The sequence below is a fragment of the Carassius auratus genome, chromosome 24 (assembly GCF_003368295.1).
Source record: "Carassius auratus strain Wakin chromosome 24, ASM336829v1, whole genome shotgun sequence".
Classification (NCBI taxonomy): domain Eukaryota; kingdom Metazoa; phylum Chordata; class Actinopteri; order Cypriniformes; family Cyprinidae; genus Carassius; species Carassius auratus.
Window position 1 is genome coordinate 22806135 of NC_039266.1, and position 25120 is coordinate 22831254.

The 25120-nt window shown below is 39.9% G+C and overlaps 1 protein-coding gene and 1 pseudogene across 2 annotated transcripts; both read left to right on the top strand.

Moving 5' to 3' along the window:
- LOC113042671 (receptor-type tyrosine-protein phosphatase mu-like) overlaps positions 1-25120 on the top strand; it is a 673064-nt pseudogene that overhangs the window by 304406 nt on the left and 343538 nt on the right.
- On the top strand, positions 1205-18587 carry LOC113042672 (rho GTPase-activating protein 28-like). 2 transcript variants are annotated; one of them, XM_026201682.1, is made up of 15 exons: positions 1205-1403; positions 8071-8225; positions 8933-9153; positions 9232-9304; positions 9608-9744; positions 10060-10225; positions 12919-13010; positions 14191-14268; positions 14404-14563; positions 14645-14727; positions 15895-16092; positions 16210-16344; positions 16589-16716; positions 16813-16865; positions 17213-18587. In XM_026201682.1, the coding sequence occupies exons 1-15, from the start codon at positions 1309-1311 to the stop codon at positions 17302-17304; spliced, it is 1866 nt and encodes a 621-aa protein (XP_026057467.1). In that variant the 5' UTR covers positions 1205-1308; the 3' UTR covers positions 17305-18587. The 2 variants fall into 2 exon arrangements, with proteins under 2 accessions (XP_026057467.1, XP_026057468.1); XM_026201683.1 differs by lacking the exon at positions 1205-1403 and adding an exon at positions 3331-3607.

The window sequence follows — 25120 nt, forward strand, 5'->3', positions numbered from 1 at the left end:
TGTTAGGGTATTATTCAGGTGCTAGGGGTATGTTGGGTTGCTAGTGTGTTCTGTGAGGTTGTTAGGGTGTTATTCAGTTGCTAGGGTGTTGTTGGGATGCTAGTGTGTTCTGTGAGGTTGTTAGGGTGTTATTCAGTTGCTAGGGTGTTGCTGGGTTTCTAGGGTGTTCTCTGATTTTGTAAGGGTATTATTCAGTTGCTAGGGTGTTGCTGGGTTGCCAGGGTGTTCTCTGAGGTTGTAAGGGTATTATTCAGTTGCTATGGTGTTGCTGGGTTGCTAGGGTGTTCTGTGAGGTTGTTATGGTATTATTCAGTTGCTAGGGTGTTCTGTGAGCTTGTTAGGGTATTATTCAGTTGCTAGGGTGTTCTTTGAGGTTGTTAGGGTATTATTCAGTTGCTATGGTGTTCTTTGAGGTTGTTAGGGTATTATTCAGTTGCTAGGGTGTTCTGTGAGCTTGTTATGGTATTATTCAGTTGCTAGGGTGTTCTGTGAGCTTGTTATGGTATTATTCAGTTGCTAGGGTGTTCTTTGAGGTTGTTATGGTATTATTCAGTTGCTAGGGTGTTCTGTGAGGTTGCTCACAGTAAAAGTGATGCTTGTCTTAGCACACAATTTTCTTCTTGAGTTATATCGTGTTATCGTGCACACTGTCCTAAAGCTTTAGATTAGTTGGTTCAGTAAATATAAACGGTGAAGAACAGCAGCTGGTTATCAGACGGACAGATGAACAGATAACACTTCACCTGTCAGCAGCATTAAACTGTGAATCACAGAGTCTGACTGAAACGATATATGTGGCCAAAGAGGAACAGAATCAGTGTGAATTCATCATGACATCAGGACTGAAGAGGAAGAGCTGATGTTTGAAGAAGTTACATAACCAGGTGCTTCATTAACGCATCGTTTTCTGTGGTGGAATGTCCTTCCTCACAGATGGAACCCGATAAAGAAGAAGTTTTCATTTGTGCCACATGCTTTCATCTCTACATCATTCACACACTTCCATTTGTGTCATTTCATCACTGCAGTATTTCTGTACATTATCAGACATGTGGGAACATGTACATTTATTAAAGTACTTTATTTGATTCTTTGAAACAAGAACCATTAAAAAATAAATTAAGATTAATCGTATTTTTTGTTGATTTATGCACGCCCCCGTGCGCTGATCGGACACTGGTGGCTGTAGCTCCGCCCCCGCGAGTCCGCGTTTCATGGCAGTCAAATCTTCACACACACACACACACACACACACACACATACGGGTGAATTACAGCAGAAACACACACGCGTGCGGTGATCTGATGGATGATGGATGTGACGGACTGTGGCGGAGTGATTCTGACTGCGTTTCATTCATTCACGATTCATGGAGATGAGCAGAAACACAGAGCAGACAACAGGTCAGACACACACACACACACACACACACGAACTCCACTCATTCTTTGATCTCCTCTGATGTTTTACTTTGAATTGTATGTTGTTTTTAGATCGGGGGTGTTTGTAAAGTTCGTAATTTGATTCTCTTTTGCTCTTTTGCTCCTATTCCGTTGCATTTCATATTTTCTGATGCATTATTTGTTCTTTAGGTCTTTAGTATTGCATTGAGTGAATTGAGTTTGAGTGAGTTTATGCTCTAAACCTGATTTCTGTTCAACTGGATTCTAAACAGTAATAGTTTGTTTTGTTCAGTGATCAGAGTCACTGTCAAATCAAGTTATTATTCTGTATGAAGCACATATATTTCACTGTAATTCTGTCGTGCTCATGTCTGATCCTGAACATGTTCTTCAAATCTTCAAATATTTGCTGAGTAAATACAGTTTATTGAGCACATGATCATATTCCTCACGTATGTCACTGTGGATAAAGTGTTTGCTAAAGGAACAAATGCACAGCTATTTAATTAAATAGAACAACTACCATACCCAAATTGATGAAAGCCTGTTTTTGCCATGGAATAAAAGGAGTTAATTGCCACTTTTTATTTAATTGCAGCTGAGATATGAAAAAAAAAATATTCTGAGAAAAAAGTTGCAATTAATAAAGAATAAAAACCTGAATTGCAAGATTTAAACTCAAAATTGTCAGATTAGAATTGCAGAATTTTCAGAATTCTGAAATAAAAAGATGCAATGAATTTTATTTATTAATTTATTTGTGTGGCATAAACTCTCTTCCATAGAAATCGTGTGTCATTCCCCTTACTTCTACAGTACTACAGTAAAGTGAAGTGTTTGTGAAGCTGTTCCAGAGTTAGTTTAGTTCAGTTGTTCTCTGATGTTCCCAGCATGCATCACTTGTCTTTGTCCTGTAGTGTCTCATCAGATGATGTCATGAGCGAGACGTTTCAGAGTCAGGCAGCGACGGGACGGTCTCCTCTCTTCTGTCTTAAAATGTTTACATTCGATGGGAGCCAGAGAGCGCTCGGTCGTGATGTTCTGTGATTTATGTGCTGCAGGAAAACATCAACACAGCCTGAGTCTGATAGAGCAGGAGTTAGAGTTAATGACAGCGTGAGGAGCAGCTGTAATATCAGTGTGTTTGACTCCAGCTTCAGAGTGCAGCACACACACACACACACACACACACACACAGCTGCTGGCTAGAGGTCAGTGGTGTTGTGTTGTATCCTACTAAGTGACTTAATTCACACAGGCTGAAAGCCCCGTTGTGTGTGTGTGTGTGTGTGTGTGTGTGTGTGTGTTCTTGCTGAAAGCTCGTTTCTGTCAGTGTTATGTCTTGTACAAAGGGAAGTCCTGTACTCCTGCGAGTCTCTGTGTGTCTCTGAATGAGTCGTGTGCTGCTGTCGCTGACACTGGACGTTTGTTTCCACACACACACACACACACACACACACACACACACACAATATATTTTAAATAATGTTTGTCCGTTTCGGTTCCCAATAAATCCATTAAATGGACAAAAAATACAATGGAAGTCAATTCTGAATGATTTCTGAAGATCATGTGACACTGAAGACTGGAGGAATGATGCTGAAAATACAGCGGAGCATCACAGAAATAAATTACACTTTAACACAGATTCACACAGAACACAGATGTTTACATTAGAATAATATTTCACAATTTTTACTCGTAGGAGACGTATTTCATAGAAAATCTTACCAACCCATATACTTTGTCAAAGGAATGCAACATATATTAACTAATGCTAACAAATAATAATAAATACTGTAACAAATGTAATGCCCACTGTTAGTAAATTTGAGTTAATGCACTAATGGGATCTTATTGCAAAAATCTATTGATAAGCTCGGCTCTATTTCTATGTGATGATCACTGATGGTGTGACTCATGCTCTGAAGATCAAGATAGTCTTCGGAATGTCTCAGATATTCCTCAGAATTCTGTTCTCTGTGGAACCTCTGAACTCTTTCATTGAGAAGAGACATGTGAACTCTAGACTGACTCTGGCTATAACCAGCCATAAAGTGTGTGAGGCTGATCTGAGATCAGGAGCGAGGGACATCAGTGCTGTCCGACCACATTCCAGCGGACTGGAAGAACAGCAGAATTCCTGCCAGAAACACTTCAGTCGCGTCCGGAGGCACAGAGAGCACACACACCAACATGCACAGGTAATCAGAGCAGCTTTACTACGGTAAACCAGCCTTTAGTGCTGTAAATGATGCTGTTTGTGGGTCAGATGAGGAAGAGAGAGTTGGTAAACACGGGGTTAATGAGGGTTTGAGTGATAAGGACTGCAGATAAGAGCCGCTGTCATCATCATAAACTCTGTTTGTGTTTGAAGAAAAGATGGTTAATATTTCATCTCTAAGCTCTGATTAAAACTGAACAGGTTTCATTTATTGGTTGTTATTTCTTGGGTTTAATTTTAACGTTTGCATTTATTACTTTATCCAAAACACGAGCACGTGTTCATGCATTACGAACAACAACAGCAGTGTGAATTTAAGAGTAATACAAGAAAAATTAGGGTTTTGTGCCACTGTTTTTTATCCAGTGGTGTTTTTTTTATAAGCTAAAGCTCTTGGTTTTCTCATATTGAAATCAATTATATTTTAAAAACGTAAAAATGTGCTGATTCAACTGAAAATACTTACTCCGCTGTCTTAAAAAAGTCCTGTTTCATCGAATACGAAAGGTTTGTTATACTTTCTAAGTTTGGATGAACTATGAAATTAGCCAAATGAAGTTAAAGGAACATGAACATTATATTGCATTATTAGTTATACACCCCAGTAATAGAAGCAGTACCATGGTATTCTTTGAGTTATCTCGTTATATTGTGTGTATATTGGAAGGTAAAGCTCAAACAAAGCAGTTTTGGTGGATCACAGGAAGTGTGAACGCATTAGAGATTGTGTTTTGTGTAAATGAATTATTGACATGCTGCTGTGTGTTAGTTACTCTCTCTCTCTCTCTCTCACACACACACACACACACACACACACACACATGATGTTTGTGTGTCTTCAGCACAGTCACACTGCTTTGCATGAACGTGAGGAAGCACATTTGACTGGTAAATCGTACCGTTGATGTGAGGAGTTTTTGTTTGGTGACTGAAACTAAATCGTGTTTTCCCTCGCCTCACGAGTGTTTGAGCTCTATCAGACGTGGGACTGAATCTAAACGTGGCTTAGAAACTACAGAAATGTTCTCTGGTGTATTTGGAGAGGTTTGCTCCTGATCCTCCTGCTCGGTGTGATGTGAAGCCGTTTCTCTGACGGTCTGACGCTCGTCATGTTCTGTCTGAGAGCGTCGTCACTGAGGCTCATAGGAAGTTAATGTTGTGGGATTGATTTCTGTGGGTGTGCTCAGGGTGATATAGAGCACACACTTTCAGTCGCTTGAGCCAAACAGGAAGCTTCAGTGGTAGTGGACTTCCTTTTCTGTAAAAGCACACACACACTCACACACTGCCATTCAAAGGTTTGAGCTCATTAGGATTGTTTTTTGTTTTGTTTTTTGAAAGAGAGAAATACTTTTATTCATCAAAGAGGCATTAGATTAATGAAAAGAGGCATTTCTAATCTTATAAAAGATTTCTATTTCAAATAAAAGCTGTTCTTTTGAACTTTCTGTTTATCTGTGAATCCTGAAAAATAAAATGCATCACAGTTTCCACAGAAATATTACGACCCTAACCCTAAGACTGAAAATACAGCGCAGCATCACAGAAATACATTACACTTTAACACAGATTCACACAGAAAACATGTTTTACACTAGAATAATATTTCACTATTTGATCAAATAAAAGCAGCCTCGGTGAACAGGAGAGACTCTTTCAGAAATATTAAAAAAATCTCACCACTCCCAAACGTCTGACAGGTCGTGTTTGTGAAAAATGAGATCACATTCTTAATATAACACATATTACTAATACTGCACATACTGTAATTTCATTATTTCGGACCAGTGCCATGGTATTACTCTTTAAAGGTACAGGAATATGAATATGGTAATCATTTAGTATCATGGCACGGGAACACGTGAAGCTAATACCATATTTCACCCTAAAACTGAAACCAAAGTTTAAAGAAAATCAAAAAGTTATAAGGCTTATTTTGGAGTATATTTTGATGAGATTCCCCCACATATCACAGGTTATTATCTGAACTGATAATAGTTCCACTAACATTATGATTTCATCTTGTCATCAGTGTCACAGACGGATATTTGGAGAAATACACAACAATACATTGTATGAGTCACAATTATACATTTCTCTTTTATGACAAAAATCATTAGGATATTAAGTAAAGATCATGTTCATGAAGATATTTAGTAAATCTCCTTCAGTAAATATATCAGAACTTAATGTTTGATTAGTAATATGCATTGCTAAGAACTTCATCTGAACAACTTTAAAGATGATTTTCTCAATATTTAGATTTTTTTGCTCCCTCAGATTCCTGATTTTTAAATAAAGTTGTCCTCCAAACCACACATCACTGGAGAGATGATTTATTGAGCTTCAGATGATGTATGAATCACTAAATAGACTCTTCTGACTGGTTGGTGCTCCAGGGTCAGACACTGATCTTTAAACCCTCTTCTGTCACGCTGTATGCTGGTTTAGTGTGTGTTGGTCATCAGTGGACACTAACCCTCTTCATCTGAAGCTGCATTAGCTGATATGAATCTTTAACGTCCAGAGCCGCTCTATAGATCCGCTGTCTGCAGCTAATGCTTCTGCTTTCACGCGCTGGAGCATTAGCTGTGATCTGCTGACGAGGTGCACCGGCCCGAGCTGATTAAATACAGTGTGTGGGGTGTTTAGGGCAGATTCCAGCGGTGCACTGCGTTTTAATCAACATTCCCTTTCTAGTCTGCACCGAAATGCTCACGCATTTGAGTTTGAGTGTGTAAACTGATTGCCAAGTCAAGCATCACTAATGTTTAGTGAGGAAGAACCTGCTGGCCAGTTCTCCGGTTGAGATTTTTAACGATTCATTCCAATGTAATGGTTTGCCACAATAGTTTAAAAGCCACAATTTTTAGCAAATGTGACCTTGGGTCATAAAGGTCAGTTTTTTTAAATTGAGATTAATACATCATCTGAGAGCTGAATAAAGCTTCATATTTCATGCATCTTTTCTGCAAAGATGTTTAACAAGTGAAGTTGTTTTACGTTTATACCATGTTGAACTTCATGCACTGTAAAAAAAAATCTAAAGTTGAGAGAACTTTAAAGTTTAAGGCACCCAGCTTCAGCACCATCTCTTTCTAAGCTTGTTATTCCCTGAAGAACCTTCTTTTGCCACAAAGTAGCTTTTGTGAAATGTAAAGGTTCTTCAGATGTTACATTTTCTTTATGAAACCGTTCAGATTAAACTGTTCTTCTGTGGCGTCACTGTGAAGCACCTTTATGTTTCAGAGTGCAGTCCTAGTTTGGCTCCGCTGGAATCTGAAAGGTATTTTTAGACTCCAGATGTTTCTCTTTAAGAGTTTGGGATTGAAGCGGCTTGCGTTCCTGATGGATTCATGCTGGTTTGTGCCGCACGGAGAGTGAAAACTTCTCCAGGAGACACTTGGCTCAGTCCTTCTGATGAGATGGAGATGGTTTGATCTGAGCTGAGAAAGTGGTACATCATGAACCTTTCTGAAACACAAGCAGAGTTCGGTTGTGTTTGCTCCAGCTGTCGAGGTTCCTGGAGGAATGAGCTCATGGTTTCTGCGTCTCAAGCAGCTAGCACATGTTTTGAGTTTAGCTGACCTGCGTTCATCACGGGGGGCCGCGGGTCGAGCTCATGAGAGTTGAGCTGGTCAGACGCTGAGCGGGGAATCATCAGTGTCATCTGCTTCCAGTGTGTCTCATTCAGGATGGACACTCATCAGGGCAGTTCTTTTTATTTTTGTGGTCTGCACAGGATTATTTTTACTTGATTGAACAATGAAACTAGTCAATATCTGACCACATTCACAATGTGATTCCTGACAACAAGCTTTTTCCTTCTGTAGAAAAGTGCTATAAATAGTTTATATTGATTTATATTGTGTGTGTGTGTGTGTGTGTGTGTGTGTGTGAGAGAGAGTCCAGCGTGCAGGGGATCTCAGATGCTGGTGATGCAGGCTCTCACAGGTTCAGTTTCTCCGAGTCTCTCTCTCTCTGTGTGTGTGTGTGTGTGTGTGTGTGTGTGTGTGTGTGTCAGTGTGTGTGTCCAGCGTGCAGGGGATCTCAGATGCTGGTGATGCACACTCTCACAGGTTCAGTTTCTCCGTGTCTCTCTCTCTGTGTGTGTGTGTGTGTGTGTGTGTGTGTGTGTGTGTGAGAGAGAGTCCAGCGTGCAGGAGATCTCAGATGCTGGTGATGCAGACTGTCACAGGTTCAGTTTCTCCGTGTCTCTCTCTCTGTGTGTGTGTGTGTGTGTGTGTGTGTGTCAGTGTGTGTGTGTGTGTGTCCAGCGTGCAGGGGATCTCAGATGCTGGTGATGCAGGCTCTCACAGGTTCAGTTTCTCGTGTCTCTCTCTCTGTGTGTGTGTGTGTGTGTGTGTGTGTGTCCAGCGTGCAGGGGATCTCAGATGCTACTGATGCAGACTCTCACAGGTTCAGTTTCTCGTGTCTCTGCAGGAAAGCTCAGTATCAGCGGAGAGGTGTGTCTCCCTGTGCTGCGGAGCGCTGTGTGTCCCGGGACTCGATGGAGGACTACTGGAGTGAGATGAAGAGCATCGAGGAGGAGCGTCAGGGAGCAGCGGAGGAGCAGACGGAGCGGAGCAGCATGGATGGTGTGTGTGGAGCTCAAACCCGTGCTCTTAGAGTTAACCTTTTATAATCATCAAGGCCTAAAGCTCTTTGTACACTGATTCGGAGGCAGTGTGTAAACACGTTTGACACAACATGATGTCGTATTTATATTCGAACATGCATAAATTTCTAACAAGAATTTTGGACTCCCCTCTAAAAAGAATAAAACAAATCTATGTGAACAAAATGCAAGGTTTGGCCATTTACAATCCATATTATATGCACCCACAGCAATATGTCAAGCACTAAATAATGTACCTTAATGTATTTTAAATTAAAAGAACAATTTCAGTACACACCTTATTGATTTATGCTTACTTTATGAAGACAAGCAGATGAGCCCAAGAATATGAATGCAATGTTCATTTAATGTGAAACTTTGTGTGTTGCATTTTTATCATTAGTTCATCTGCTTGCATGTACTAAACATGCATCATCAGTAAGGTGTGCTCTGAATTTCGCCTTTTACAAATCCAGGAACTGCACACAGAATGTAAAATGCCTCTCATCTCTTGTTAAACGAACCACTGCATTCAGAATATCACACACATCTCAAAAGAAAACATGTTATGAAATTGAAAACTGAGTCAAAGGCTGAGAATGATTGTCACTGGAGCAAAGCTGTGTTTGTCCTCCAGATGGGCGATCGTGTAAGTGTGTCATGACTGGTGTGTGTTTGATGTTTCAGAGGCGGAGCTTGAGGAGGCGTGGCTGCAGGAGGCGGGGCTCTCCACACTGGTGACAGGAACACAGAGTGATGGTCCGGCGGAGGCTCTTCTCTCCACGCTCACACACTCACAGGCCGCTATGGTGAAGAAACGACTGGACAACTACACGCAGACGCTGCGCAAGAGGAACAAGCAGCCCACGAGACACGTGCGAGACGTCTTCTCCACACCCGACGCCTCGGTGAGCACAAACCAGTGCTTCTGATTGGTCCACACCTCATGAATCTGTGTGTGATGATGTGATTTTGTTCTCTTACAGTCTGAACTCACTCCTCCGGTTTCTCCAAACGGACGGATCGCTCTCAAACTGCCGCAGTGGAATTCACCGAAAGGTCAGACACCGTTTGACCCTTTTTACAATATGTATTTACATTGAGATGCATTCATCCAGCAGAGACACAAAAGAGGAATATCACTAACATTTTAGCACGAGACAGTATGTTTACAGTGCATGATGGAATATAAACTAGATCGGTACATAAAAGCAATGATACAAAGCAGAAAAGAGAAGAAGATGATGATTGTTTAAATGGAGTTTTTATGGAAAGTGGCTGTGTTTATGGTTTCAGTTTATCTTCAAACCAAACTTTATTCAGACATTACTGAGGTTAGTTCTTGTGTATATGTGTGTCCAGTTCCTGCGGACAGCAGCTCTTCAGAGACCATCCTTCTGTCGTTGGACGTGCCGTATTCAGAAGCGGCTCGAGCTCATCGAAGAGACCGTGAATGCCAAGACTGCAGGAGGATCTGTAAAGAGGACAGGGATTTACCGGTGCGTTCCATCTGTCATCATGTCGCTCGTTAAATGGGGATTCTTCAAACTGATTCCTTCAAATTTAAAGACATACCTGCAGCTGTATTTTCAGCATCATTCCTCCAGTCTTCAGTGTCACATGATCTCCAGAAATCAGAATAATATGATGATTTACTGCTCAAGAAATTATAAAATGTCTTTTTAAAATGGGGTCTACATAATGCACCTTTTACTGGCAGTGTTTGTTCTGTTGCTTGAAACAAACAAGCAACCGAGAGCATCTTCCCTGGATAGTGAGCTCAGATCAGATGTGCTTTGTGGTCTGCTCTTCAGAGATTTCAGATCGTGAGGCCCAGACAGGGCTTGACACGGGTGAGCGATCTGTCGTCTGAGGACATCAAGAAGATCAGCTGCATCTCCCTGATCGAGCTGACCACCTTCTACGACTTCCTGGGCATCGAGATGAAGAGGAGCCGCGTGGTGCGCAGTAAAGCACGAGGTGGGTGTCACACACATTCAGACTCAGAAACCAAGGAAAAACAGCTTTAAACACCCACAGACAGCAGGATACGATTACCATCCTAAAGCTCCATAAAACATGATGTCACCATAGTACATGTCCACGAAAACCATGGTATTACCATAAGTATCCAGAAACATGGTGTTACCAGGGTAAATGTCCACAAATACCATAGCATGTGCACAAAACATCACTTTAACATAGTTAATATTTAAAAAAACTTGGTGTTGCCATTGTGAATATCCAGAAAACCTGGTATTGTTATAGTAAATGTCCAAAAATCATTGTTTCTTTGGTAAATGTTCATAAAACATGGGGTTACCATGGTAAATGTTCATAAAACATGGGGTTACCATGGTAAATGTTCATAAAACATGGCGTTCCTGTGGTAAATGTTCATAAAACATGGGGTTACAATGGTAAATGTTCATAAAACATGGTGTTCCTGTGGTAAACGTCATAAAACATGGGGTTACCATGGTAAATGTTCATAAAACATGGGGTTACCATGGTAAATGTTCATAAAACATGGCGTTCCTGTGGTAAATGTTCATAGAACATGGGGTTCCTGTGGTAAATGTTCATAAAACATGGTGTTCCTGTGGTAAACGTCATAAAACATGGGGTTACCATGGTAAATGTTCATAAAACATGGGGTTACCATGGTAAATGTTCATAAAACATGGGGTTACCATGGTAAATGTTCATAAAACATGGCGTTCCTGTGGTAAATGTTCATAAAACATGGCGTTCCTGTGGTAAATGTTCATAAAACATGGGGTTACAATGGTAAATGTTCATAAAACATGGCGTTCCTGTGGTAAATGTTCATAAAACATGGGGTTACCATGGTAAATGTTCATAAAACATGGGGTTACCATGGTAAATGTTCATAAAACATGGGGTTACCATGGTAAATGTTCATAAAACATGGCGTTCCTGTGGTAAATGTTCATAGAACATGGGGTTACCATGGTAAATGTTCATAAAACATGGGGTTACAATGGTAAATGTTCATAAAACATGGCGTTCCTGTGGTAAATGTTCATAGAACATGGGGTTACCATGGTAAATGTTCATAAAACATGGCGTTCCTGTGGTAAATGTTCATAAAACATGGGGTTACAATGGTAAATGTTCATAAAACATGGTGTTCCTGTGGTAAACGTCATAAAACATGGGGTTACCATGGTAAATGTTCATAAAACATGGGGTTACCATGGTAAATGTTCATAAAACATGGCGTTCCTGTGGTAAATGTTCATAGAACATGGGGTTCCTGTGGTAAATGTTCATAAAACATGGTGTTCCTGTGGTAACGTCATAAAACATGGGGTTACCATGGTAAATGTTCATAAAACATGGGGTTACCATGGTAAATGTTCATAAAACATGGGGTTACCATGGTAAATGTTCATAAAACATGGCGTTCCTGTGGTAAATGTTCATAAAACATGGCGTTCCTGTGGTAAATGTTCATAAAACATGGCGTTCCTGTGGTAAATGTTCATAAAACATGGGGTTACCATGGTAAATGTTCATAAAACATGGGGTTACCATGGTAAATGTTCATAAAACATGGCGTTCCTGTGGTAAATGTTCATAGAACATGGCGTTCCTGTGGTAAATGTTCATAAAACATGGGGTTACCATGGTAAATGTTCATAAAACATGGCGTTCCTGTGGTAAATGTTCATAAAACATGGGGTTACCATGGTAAATGTTCATAAAACATGGGGTTACCATGGTAAATGTTCATAAAACATGGCGTTCCTGTGGTAAATGTTCATAGAACATGGGGTTACCATGGTAAATGTTCATAAAACATGGCGTTCCTATGGTAAATGTTCATAAAACATGGCGTTCCTGTGGTAAATGTTCATAAAACATGGGGTTACCGTGGTAAATGTTCATAAAACATGGGGTTACCGTGGTAAATGTTCATAAAACATGGCGTTCCTGTGGTAAATGTTTATAAAACATAGGGTTACCATGGTAAATGTTCATAAAACATGGGGTTACCATGGTAAATGTTCATAAAACATGGCGTTCCTGTGGTAAATGTTCATAAAACATGGGGTTACCGTGGTAAATGTTCATAAAACATGGCGTTCCTGTGGTAAATGTTTATAAAACATAGGGTTACCATGGTAAATGTTCATAAAACATGGGGTTACCATGGTAAATGTTCATAAAACATGGCTTTCCTGTGGTAAATGTTCATAAAACATGGGGTTACCGTGGTAAATGTTCATAAAACATGGCGTTCCTGTGGTAAATGTTTATAAAACATAGGGTTACCATGGTAAATGTCCATAAATATGGTGTTATCATAGTAATTGTGCACAAAACATGGTGTTACCATAGTAAAAGTTCATAAAACACTGCATTACTGTGGTAAATGTTCATAATACATGCTGTTACCGTGCTAAATGTTCATAAAACATGGCTTTATCGTGGTAGATGTTCATAAAATATGGCGTTCCCGTGGTAAATGTTCATAAAACATGGTGGTAAATGTGCACAAAGCCATGGTATTAACATAGTTATTGTGTAAGTGCCTAGACCACATGGCATTGTCATTTTGAATATGAAGAAAACATGGTGTTACTATAGTAAATGTCAGAAACCATGTAAAACTGTCTGTAAATGCTGTCGTTTTGTTCCCACAGACAGCGGGATATTCGGCGTTCCTCTCAATACGTTGCTGGAAAACGACCAGAAGAAATACCCCGGTTCCAGAGTTCCTCTGGTTTTCAAGAAGGTACATTCATCTGTCATTCTTTGGTTGTTAGAAACGAGGCTGGAATGTTGTGATGGAGATTGCAAGTGCTGGGTTTTCTGGAAAGTTCCCAGTCAGCACTTCTCATGGCTCCGATACTCATTCCTCCCGCATCCTTGGATGGAGCAAATCTCTCTTATCCTGACCCCACGGCCCACGCTCATCTCCGTTACAGAGGATTTCCAAAAAAACAAGGGCAGTGGCCAGAAGTGCTTTGGTTTGTTTTACACGCCTGCGTTGACCTCTGTGTTAAGTGGAATGATGGAGGCCGTCTATTGTTTCACTAGAGAGAGATTTACTGAGGAAACACTTAGAAACACAGAGACGGAGGATTAAAATAGATGCTTTCAAAAACCTTCAGCAGTCAATCGCTCACCATGAGATTCTTCCAGCATTGCAACACATTCAGCAATTGTGTTGGGAAACTCGAGAGCTGACGGGAAGATACGGAGACCCCCGCTGGTAGAAAGCCCAGTCTGACGCTCTTATCAATGACTGATAAAGACTCTGTGTGTCTGAATGAGCTGGAATCTCAATCATCTCTGGAAGAAAACAACACAGACGGCGTTCTGCTGCTGTTTACAAGACACTTCAAGCTACTTTAAACAATACTGTGGAATTACCATGGTACATGTTCAAGAAAACATGGTTTTCCAATAGGAAATTTCCAGAAAACAATGTAACTGTGGTAAATTTCCGGAATACATGGTGTAAATTTCTAGACACCATTATCTTGTCAGTGTGAATATCCAGAAAACATGTTGTTACCATAGTAAATGTCAAGAAAACATGGTGTTGGAGTACTACATTTCTCACAAAACATGGTGTTTGCCATAGTAAATTTCCAGAAATACATAGTTCTACCATAGTAAATTTCCAGAAACTATGGTCTTACCATAGTGAATATCCAAAAAACATGGTTTTATCATAGAAAGAATCCAAAAAAACATGGTGTTTCCATAGAAAAAGTAAAAAAACATGGAGTTACCATAGTAAATATCCATAAAACATGATGTTACCATGGTAAATTTCCAGATGACATGGTGTTAACACAATAGATGTCTGGAAAGCATGGTGTTACTGTGGTAAATGTCTGGAAAACATGGTGTTGGAGTACCAAATTTTTCATAAAACATGATATTTGACATGTTCCTGGTTTCAGTTGTTGTCTAAACTGGAGCAGACGGGCTTACAGACGGAGGGGATCCTCAGGGTCCCAGGATCAGCGGCCAGAGTGAAGGTAAATGATCATATTTTATGTTATATGATAGCGAGTCCGGATGTTGATGTCTGATCCTGGAACGCTGTTGTATATCTGAAAGAGTGGTGTAAACAGCAAGGTACTTTACTGAAGATGGTTTGTGTTTGTCCTCAGCATCTGCGTCAGGAGCTGGAGCTGAAGTTCTACGAGGATCGTTTCGACTGGGATCAGGTGCGGCAGAACGACGCGGCCGGTCTGTTGAAGATGTTCATCCGTGAGCTGCCGTATCCTCTGCTGACCACACAGCACCTGCCGGCGTTCACAGCCGCTCAGAGTGAGTCTGGACACCACACCTGCTCTCTTCACTGACCGCTCAGTGTCACGTCTCTCATCTCTCTGTCTGTCCATCTGTCAGGTATCTCATCACTCAAACATCAGATCCAAGCTCTTCATCTTCTCATCATGCTGCTTCCTGAAGCCAACAGAGACACACTGAAGGTCTGGTCATCTCATCATCACGCTCACACACGCTTCCTGATGCACAAAACTACACAACTGGACTTTAAGCAGTTCTTAAGATCCTTGACCCCTCATTGTCAGTATTTAAACACCATCGAAGATATTTCTAACATTTTATTCAAAGATACTAGTGACGATATATTAAAATATACAATTATTATAGCTGTTTAAGTCTATTTAAACCTTATTTTGTCTTATAAGTTATTTTAAGACACATTTTGGCCCCCCTAGAAGTATGCTGAGGCCCCCTAGTGGCTCCCAGACCCCCGCCATAGAACTGCAATTTAGAAAGAGTTCTATTTTAACAGTTTTATATAAGTATAGTACATATATATATATATATATAAACAAAACATTTACTCACCCTAAACTTTTGAATGGAAGCAATAAGCAAAAACTATGAAAATTCAGCTTTCATCACAGGAATAAATTATATTTAACAATTTATTCACATAGTAAATACTTATTTTACATTATAATAATATTTCACTATTTTTCTGTTTTACTGCATTTTTTATTAAATAAATGCAGCTTTGATGAGCAGAAGAAACATTACAAATCTTACTGATCTCAAACCTTTGAAAGGCAGAGTAATTCTGGGAATGTCGTCTAAAAGTGCAGGTGTTTTTGTGTGTGTTAGTGTAAGTGCATGTTGTTTAGATAGTTGAGTAAACGTGTGTTTGTGTGGGTAAAGTATTGACATGAGCATGTTCTCAGGTGAAGCTGATGAGTAACCTGTGATGACACACACACACACACACACACACACACACACACACACAGAGGTTTGACGTCATGCGTTTAGTGCCCATATTCTCTCAGTGCTGATTCAGTTTGATCTCTGCTGAAATCAGATATTAATGTAGTGTCGATTCACTACAGACGCTCAAACAGCAGAGCCAGCAACGCCAAGGTCACGGGTTCGACTCCCAGGGAACGAATAAACTTCAAATGCAATGCGAGTGGAATGAATGCATGTGAATGTGAAGTCACTGGAACTTCTGTTTGGAGACTGTCAGATTTTTCTCTCTAGTAATATAACCCCTAAGCAACAAACCCTTTAAGTAACCCTTTGAGTACATTATGGAAGTGTAGTTTTTTGTGGTAACATGTCGTTGGAGGGTGATGTTTGCCGTTTGTTCTCAGGCTCTTCTGGAGTTCCTCAGGAAGGTGGTGGCGTACGAGGAGAAGAACCGCATGAGTCTGTGGAACGTCTCTATGATCGTGGCACCGAACCTCTTCACGTTCCGCGGGAAGAACGTCAAGCAGGAGGAGATGCTGAGTGCGGTCGCTTCGGCCCAGCTCGTGCGGATCCTCATTACCCATCAGGACCTGCTGTGGACGGTGAGCGCCAGTGACGTCATCAACGGCGCTCATGAATATTAATGAGCTGTCCTAGCTGATTGGCTGACGCTGGGAGAGTCGTTGTGACGGATGTTTGTCCTCTCTTCATATCCGCAGGTCCCGTGTTTTCTGATCTCACATGTCCGGAAAATGAACGAAGCCGCCGCGGGCAAGAAAACACCGACTTCAGAGAAGAGCAAACGCAGGCTACTGAAGAGATGGAACATGGAGAAAGAGCGCGAGCGCAGTGAAGTGAGTGCTCATGGGATTGCTTCTCTGATCATCGCATTACTGAATACAGCACATGGCTAATCTGGATGAAACAATAACACGGTTTCCTTGTTTAGTTGTGAATCCGTTGATTGACTTCTCATAAAGATTTGGCGCCACCTTCTGGATACAAACGCACGCTGTTAGCGGAGTGATACAAACGCTGAAAAGTCTCTGTGATTATTGGAACTAATTGTTAAAAGGGAAACCTGTCTGTATTCCTCAGGTCACTGACCTTCACGACGGGGTCATCAGAGTTCACGCGCCGCTCCACGCCAAGGTTTCCATGGCGATTCAGCTGAACGCCGAGATGAAGGCCAGAGACATAATGGCGCGCTTCGACGTCGAGAACGGGTGAGTGAACGAACGAACGAATGAACGAACGAACGAATGAACGAACGCAGTGGTCACGTGACTGAACCGATGTTAACCGATGAATGCTGATTACAGACACAGCATCAGAAGACAGAGACAGCATCTGTTCGAGACCGGAGGAAACATCGGTGCGTCCAACGTTATTATTAATAATAATCATAATAGTAGTCAAACCAAAAATGATTCAGACAGCAGATATAACTAACTGTATAATTGCTATTTGTGAGTAAGAAACAGTTTTAAAATCCTGGTAATAAAAGACAAGTTTATATTTAATTTAACTTTAATTCTACACTTTTATTTATTCTGCTGCATTTAGTTATTTATATTAGTTATAATTATTAATATTTATTTTTATATTTTAGAAGAACAGTCATCAGTTTTAGTGATGATGCAGAAAAATCTAAACATCATTATGACTTTATAAGTTGAAGTTATGACAAAAATTGACTAGTTTTTATTTTGTTGTCTCTAGGCGAGCGCTGCCTGGATCCAGACGCACATTTACTAGACGTTTACCGCGTTAACCCTCACTGTGAATGGGTGTTAAAGTCACGGGCGACCTGAAGGTGTTACACAGAAGACCATCAGCTGATCAGAGGTCAGAGGTCAAACTGGTCAATGCTGGTCATTGAGATTTTTTGGTGCCAAAACGGTGACCTCCTCGATCAGAAGCCCTCGTCAGGACGCATGCTTCAGCGCTTCAAACCACTGGCCAGTGTAAAACACAGCATGTACATAATATTTATACCACTAATTTATCCCACTGTATCATAATGATTGAGTATTGTTTGTATACGCTGCATGTTTGTGATGAAGCCGTGTGAACCTGAACACTACAGACCCTCACTGATCCTCTGAAGAACATCAGCGCACATATTTCACACGCAAATCACAAGATTATACAGACATTTAAATTACGTTATTTTCATGAAGAAAAAAAAATTGCCCCAAAATTTATTTGACTCTTTTCATGTATTACATTTCTTTTGTATTATATAAATAAGTACATACAGTATGTGTGTGTGTATGTATCACACACACACACACACACACACACACACACAGACACACACACACACACACACAGACACACACACACAAACACACACACACACACACACATATATATATATACCATAAGCAAAGCTAAATGAATTTTTGCCACTGGGTTTGGGTGTGAAATACGAGCTGGATGTGTTCTTGTGAGATTCATCAGCACGGGTCAATATTACCTCTAATTATTAAACCAGATAAATATTAACGCCAGCGTCATCAAGCACTAACTGGATTAATGAAGGACTCGAACGAGAATCCAGAAACATTACAGTTCATGAACTACAGAAATAAAGCCACACAAATGAAGACAGAAGATCATTCAGAAGCCAATGACCTTTGACCTTTCACTAGATGAGAGATGTGTATCATATTCTCAGTGTCTGCCATCATCATCATCATCATCATCATCCTCGTTCTTTTCGATGCTCTGAATTTAAATTTTGTTAGTTTTTTTTTACTTGAAAAGCAATTTTTTTATGTGCGATACCAGTTAATTTTTATTTTTTTATTCATTTTTTATACAAGGTGTTTTTGCTGTTTGTGTTGCAGATCATTTATTGTGCTCATGATGAATGTGTTGGGGTTTTATTATAATGCTGAGCGTTACATTGAAGCATTTTACAGTTAACTACAGCCATCAGAACATTACTCTGTAACCTTGTTGGCATGTAGTGTTTTGGTTCCTAACATGAAGTCTGTGAGTATTACGAAGAACATGTCAGACTTCATCTCATGAGAAGACATGATGTAACCATGGGTGAAATCTAACCTGATTAAAACACAAGAAACCACCTGCCGTGTGTGTGTGTGTGTGTGTGTGTGTGTGTGTGTGTGTGTGTGTGTGTGTGTGTGTGTGTGTGTGAGTGTGAGTGTGTGTGTGTGTGTGTGTGTGTGTGTGTGAGTGTGTGTGTGTGAGTGTGTGTGTGTGTGTGTGTGAGTGTGTGTGTGTGAGTGTGTGTGTGTGAGTGTGTGTGTGTGTGAGTGTGAGTGTGTGTGTGTGAGTGTGTGTGTGAGTGTGTGTGTGAGTGAGTGTGTGTGTGTGTGTGTGTGAGTGTGTGTGTGTGTGAGTGTGAGTGTGAGTGTGTGAGTGAGTGTGTGTGTGTGTGTGTGTGTGTGTGTGTGTGTGAGTGTGTGAGTGTGTGTGTGTGTGTGTGTGTGAGTGTGAGTGTGAGTGTGTGAGTGTGTGTGTGTGTGTGTGTGTGTGTGTGTGTGTGTGTGTGTGTGTGTGTGTGAGTGAGTGAGTGTGTGTGTGTGTGTGTGAGTGTGTGTGTGTGTGTGGGTGTGAGTGTGTGTGTGTGTGAGTGAGTGTGACTGTGTGTGTGTGTGTGTGTGTCAGGATCAGGCTCTGGAATGTTCTACAGTCTCTCCGATAGTGAAGGAATGTCGACGAGTTGGTAATGTCATCAGCAGTAAAACAAGTGAAGCAGCCAGTGTTTTATTAACGCGCAGGTTTCTGCCGGCCGTGTGAAGACACATTTAAGAACAAGTACATGTCAGGAATAAACTGAAGTCTGTATGATCTCTGTGTAATGTAGATGTCTAGGGAGCACAGAGAGGTTTATTAACATTTGACAAGACAACGTCCAACAGATCTACATCACTTTTCAATTCATTTATACAAAAAAAAAAAAAAAACACCAGGAAAAATGGAAATTACATTTTACACACTGTTCTTCTTCACTATTTTTTGCATTTTTCCAGTGCAAATGATTCTTAAATCAAGACACATTTACTTTACTCTAGAAATTAGTTTCACATTAATGTGAATCATAATTGAGCATTGTTCAATCATTATTATTGAACATAAGGAAAATGCCCTGATTTATTACAATAATAATAAAAAAAATCTTTATGTCTAGGTTTGATTTAAAAAAAAATAATCTTTACAGGAATGTCACAATAAAAAAAGTCATAAAAACAAGGTTTATTTACTAAAATTGACTGACGTGGATCTAAAAAAAAATGGTATCATGATTAAAAAAAATACAGAAATCTGCCAACGGGCTCCAAAAAATATACTTGTGACATCATTTCTTGATTTAAGCATAAACTCAATTTTTATTTCTCCATTCTGCATTTCCATTTCAGAGTTATTAAGACTTTCTTCACTGAATTAATCATTTTTAAGGCCTTAATTTGTGTGAGGGTGAATGAAGACGTTTTAAGAGCCGCAGAAACCCTGAAATCTAAACATGATTAAAGATCTTCTCAGTACAGATGTGTTGATCTGTGTTGATGAACCGGAAGTGTTTAAGCAGCAGTAAGGGTGAAAAAAAAATCTAAATATTGAGAAAATCATCTTTAAAGTTGTTCAAATGAAGTTCTTATATTTGTATATGTAACATGATAAACTGACACAACTGTATTAACATCAGTGCTCAGACACTGTACCTGGGTATCCACCCGTGTAGATGGGGTTTCCGGTCTCGCCGGGTGGAGGATGAGTAGGTCACCGTCTACGGTCAGACTCGAGCTGTGCTTCTGCTTCCTGGCCACCAGGGGCCGCCAGCGGCCGTCACACAGGGACACATGTATTCTTAAATTATTTAATTATTTTCATATTTTACTTTTTGTTTTGAAAGTATGGTAAATACTGGTACAATGTGCCAAAATAATGTTGTTTTATATTATACAGCTATCATTGAGCTAAGGTATATCCCCTGTCCCCAAGCTATCATTGGAGAAGCTGTGTTCACCTCATGCTGCAGGAGTGTGTTGGTGCAAGGTGAATGGAGATCACAAGGAAGTGCCTTAAATGCAGATCTGAGGATTTTGTCATCACAGAAGTTGCGGGCTTATCCAAAGTTCTTGAAGCCACTAAGAGTTGTGTGTAATTCTGTGTCGAACAGCTTGCATTTTTTCCCACTTCCTGAAGTAAAATTTGTTCAGTCTGTAAGGTCCTAGCAGGGAATGTGCAAATGTGATTAAATACAATTTTTACAGATTACATTTTCCATTTTCCTTCCTCTGCAGGACCTCCAGGAGCAGGACTGAGTCCTGACATTAGCTCTTTACATTCAGTGCATGTGATTTATCAACACCTAGTCCATCTTAAAATATACAGCTCATGAAAAATAAACGTTCCAGACGGACAAATATTAAATGCATAAACCAGTGTGAACAAACAATATATTAAAATAAATTTTAAATCCCAAAAGTGCGAATGAAATATTGAAGCTAAACCTGTTTTTATACAGTCTATGAGCTAAACCAATTGTAGAGGGCGCCACTCAAACTAATCACGTGACGAATATGACGCAGGAGAAGAAAGTTCAACGCTATTCAGAAATAACTAAAATAAAACACAAAGATTTGATCAGATTTGTCAGATTCAATCCCGTCCACACTGACCATCAGCGTCTTCTTACTGAACATTCACAAACACACAGCAGACGTACTGTCAGGAAATCTCATTCATTAACACATCTGTGTCCCTGCAGCACAGATGGGACTACATCTCTAATACAAGACATAGTAAGCCAGACGATGAACATTATTAACATCAGTTATTATATGATGCAGTCACACTTGTAGCAATAATTGTTAGTTCTGTTGTTGATTCAGGGTCAGCATCATCTGAGGTCCTCTGAGGGTCAGCATCATCTCTTCTCAGGTGTTCTGGATCCAGACTGGAGCTTGTGTAAATCCTAGTTACCACGGGATGAAGATCCAGCAGAAACAGAGAAACACATAGAGACATCATTAGCACAGCTGCTGATCCAACAAAGTACAATTAATTAGTTTAACCCAAGCTGAAGAATAATAATGTGCATTTGATCAGATACAACTGGAGTCACAATTTAAGAGATGCATTATTCGAATGCTTGGCGAAAGAGATGTGTTTTTAATTTAGATTTAAACAGAGAGAGTGTGTCTGAACGTCTCCTTGGGGTCCAACTGAACCCATCTGAATTTTCCTTAGTTAAAAGAAAAGAAAGCATAATTGTCTGTGTTTGTGACAATCAGAAAGCAGATGGCAGGATAATATGGAGCTTAATGTAATTTGGTCATATGGCCACGAATACTGATATGGAGAAGGAATCTTGCTCAAGGGAAAAACACACACTGCATGTACACCTCTGGAAGGACAGGGCACAGAGTACATGTCCACACATGATGTCATTCACGCCCTTATCTTGTACTTGTAGCACATTTTACTGAAGGCAATGCCATTATAGTCATGTGATTTAAAATATCAGAGTTATGAGAGAAACTGTAAGTGCAGAAGTGTTGTGTGTGCTGTGTAAACAGGATCCTTTTACTGTAATTCTAGATTGAATATGAACATGCATTTACTTGTACAAAAATTTTCAGTATGCCCCCAAAAATGTTGAGCTTTGCCTTTATTGTACATTTCCTTCAGCCTGAGGCGTATTCATTTCACTTTTGGTCTGAAACGTCTTTTACATTCGCCAAAATTCGAAGTTTTTATATAAAAACCAAACAAGTAACACAAAAGTAAAATATCGCATTACTTTCCATATAAAGTAACTATATAGGGAAAACTACTTTTTAAGGTGAAATGCAATATTGTTATGCATTACTTTTAAAGTAACTTTCCTCAACACTGTTAATATCAATGCATTAAAATAACAAAAACAACAAAAATTATTTAAAAACTCTGTAATGTGGGTTTTGTTTCATGGTTTCATCTCTTTTATTTTGTTATTGTTGGTCATGCTTCCCTTGCCCTCTTGTCTTCATACGATTGGTTCCTCTTGTTCATCGTGTCATGTTCTGATTGGTTTATCCTGTCATTTATCAGTTCTGTTTACTCATTGGTCGTCTTAGTCATGTGCCTTGTTCCCCATTGGTTTGTTCATGTCATGTGTCCATCTTTGTCTGTTATAAGTAGTCAGGTCTTTGTCCTTGTGTCTTTGTCGTGTATTAATGTTCCAACCTTCTGTCGGTCTACATAGGTCAAGTCTTTGTTTCTGGTTTGGATTATGTTTGGATGTTTTGGATTGCACTATTGACAATGAACTGAACTTGGGTTCTCACTACGTTTGCCTTCAGTGGAATAGCCATTACAAACACATTAATAAAACCTATATACACATAAAAAATATTAAATCAAAATGGCAACAATATCAAAATTCCTAAAACTTAAATTATAAAATAAAATTATAATTTAATCTGTCTAATAGTGTATTGTTTTGTTTATTTCCAGGAAAAGCATCATATGCGCAGTTGTGTAACTGATACATGTTATTGTATTCATTGTAATAAGAAAGTGGTTTATTAACAAAGACACCACACATACTGTTGTAACTATATTTTATTGGAAAAAGTAGTTTATGAAGAAAAACACCGCACCACACCACATTCACATTCTTATTGCCACACAAAACCCAAGCACCAAACGTCCTTCCAGAACCTCTATGGCTGCAGACTTTCCTGCCCAGCCGTCACAACGGTAGACAAACTGCTAGATCTCTATAATGCAGTGTTTTTGACCTCCATGCCCCATCAGGATACATGAAGTTACATTTGTATGCTCTGCTCCTTCGTATACACAAGAACTACACCAAATGAAAATGGCAGGCCGTGCCTTGGAGCGCCATTATAGTAATCGTGACTCACTGTCTATAAGCTTGCACCATCAATGATCCTACTTTAAGTCCCTGAAAGATGCACAATGTCAATTTTACTCAAAATCAAATCAATAAAAATACAGGCAATTCAAAGCAGCTGTTTGCTATAATTAGCCATCTTTTGGAACCACAACAGCCTTCTTCCACTGAAGTCACTGAGGAGCGATGCAACGGCTTTATTAACTTTTTTAGATCGAGAGTCAACAACATCTGCTCCTTAATGCCTGGATCTCATCCCCCATCCTCGCCTGCTTTTAATCCTTTATTTGGGAGTTTGCCATCTCTCCCATATTTTATTGAGGTTTCAAGCAGTCAACATTGATGAAATTCTGCACGGAATGAAATCATCATCCTGCACACTTGACTCTATTCCGACAGTTCTTCTTAAGTCATTCATTCCTATTGTCAGTTCACTCATTACAAAGTTAGTAAATCTTTCATTACAAACCAGTTATGTTTCACCCTCTCTTAAAGCAGCTGTCATCTGCCCGATTTTGAAAAAGCCCTCATTGGATCCAGAGGTGCTTGCAAGCTATAGGTCTATCTCAAACCTGACTTTTCTGTCAGAGGTCCTAGAAAAGACAGTTGCATTCCAATTTCAGAGCCATCTCAGATGTAATAGTGGGACATTCACATTGACTCCATTGTGAAAAAGGCCCAGTAGAGGTTGTACTTCCTTCGCCAGCTGAGGAAGTTTAACCTGCCACAGGAGAGAAAAGAAATAATGTAATATTATAATTAATATCAACTGGCAGCTGGGCCTCCGCTCCTTCATTCCCGTTTTAGATCAATTTGGGGTCCAATACCCCACGTCTGGTCTACTAAATGAAGTCACTATGGAAAGGGTCGTTGTGCTGCATGCCCTGGCTGGTCACATTTGTCTCTTTACTATATTTATTATATAGTATACTATACTCTATATATATGTCTACTATTACTATACTATATATATTGACACACTCCAATTTAAATTGTTATGGTCCCCATCACAGAAATATATATATGGAATTAATTGGTATTAACAAAAGTTCGGGAGGAGGGGCACACCACAAACAATCACCTGACTTCTAAAAACCTCCATATATACTGGGCCGCATCATACCGCACTGCTAGTCTCGTTCTCTCGAAGGATAGATGGACTTGTCTGGTCTGGATGGCTCTCTATTCGATTCAATATCACCGGCGAAACATGAGGATCACCTCTCATCCTCCCAAACACAGTCTCTTTCCGAGCGGTCGTGTTTGGTCGCGCACATTCCGGTCACATTCTACTCCCAGGGTCATCATGGTAGGACTCTGGGCTCTTCCCATTCTCCACCCTCTCGTCAGTGGGATCCGTGAGCCGAGATCACCATCATCACCATCATCGTTTTTCGTGGTGGACGCAGAAACGGAATTCTTGCTCCCATCGTGAGCCGCTTCTCTGACGCCTCCTCAGTGTTTCATTGCATGTCTTTTAGAATCCAGAGCCGAGCACACCTAAGTCAAGTCACTTTTATTGTCACATCACCACAGCACAGTGCTTTAATGAGTGAAATTCATGGGAGCTTGCTCCAGAAATTGCAGAAACAATTAACAAAATATAGTCAGTACACACAGTGTACTATTAGACATACTTACAGTTAACACTACACATTATACACTACACATTATACACAGAGGCGCTATACACATAATGTACACATTCTATATTATGTAAACTTATTATGTAAAAATATGCCAAGGTGCAA

Bases quoted from the DNA above. Each gene is read 5' to 3' on its own strand.
- LOC113042672 (XM_026201682.1), top strand. From the start codon at position 1,309: ATGATGGATGTGACGGACTGTGGCGGAGTGATTCTGACTGCGTTTCAT. The intron at 9,154-9,231 runs GTGAGCACAAAC...GTTCTCTTACAG, and splicing joins TCTCCACACCCGACGCCTCG to TCTGAACTCACTCCTCCGGT. The intron at 16,717-16,812 runs GTGAGTGAACGA...TGCTGATTACAG, and splicing joins CGCTTCGACGTCGAGAACGG to ACACAGCATCAGAAGACAGA.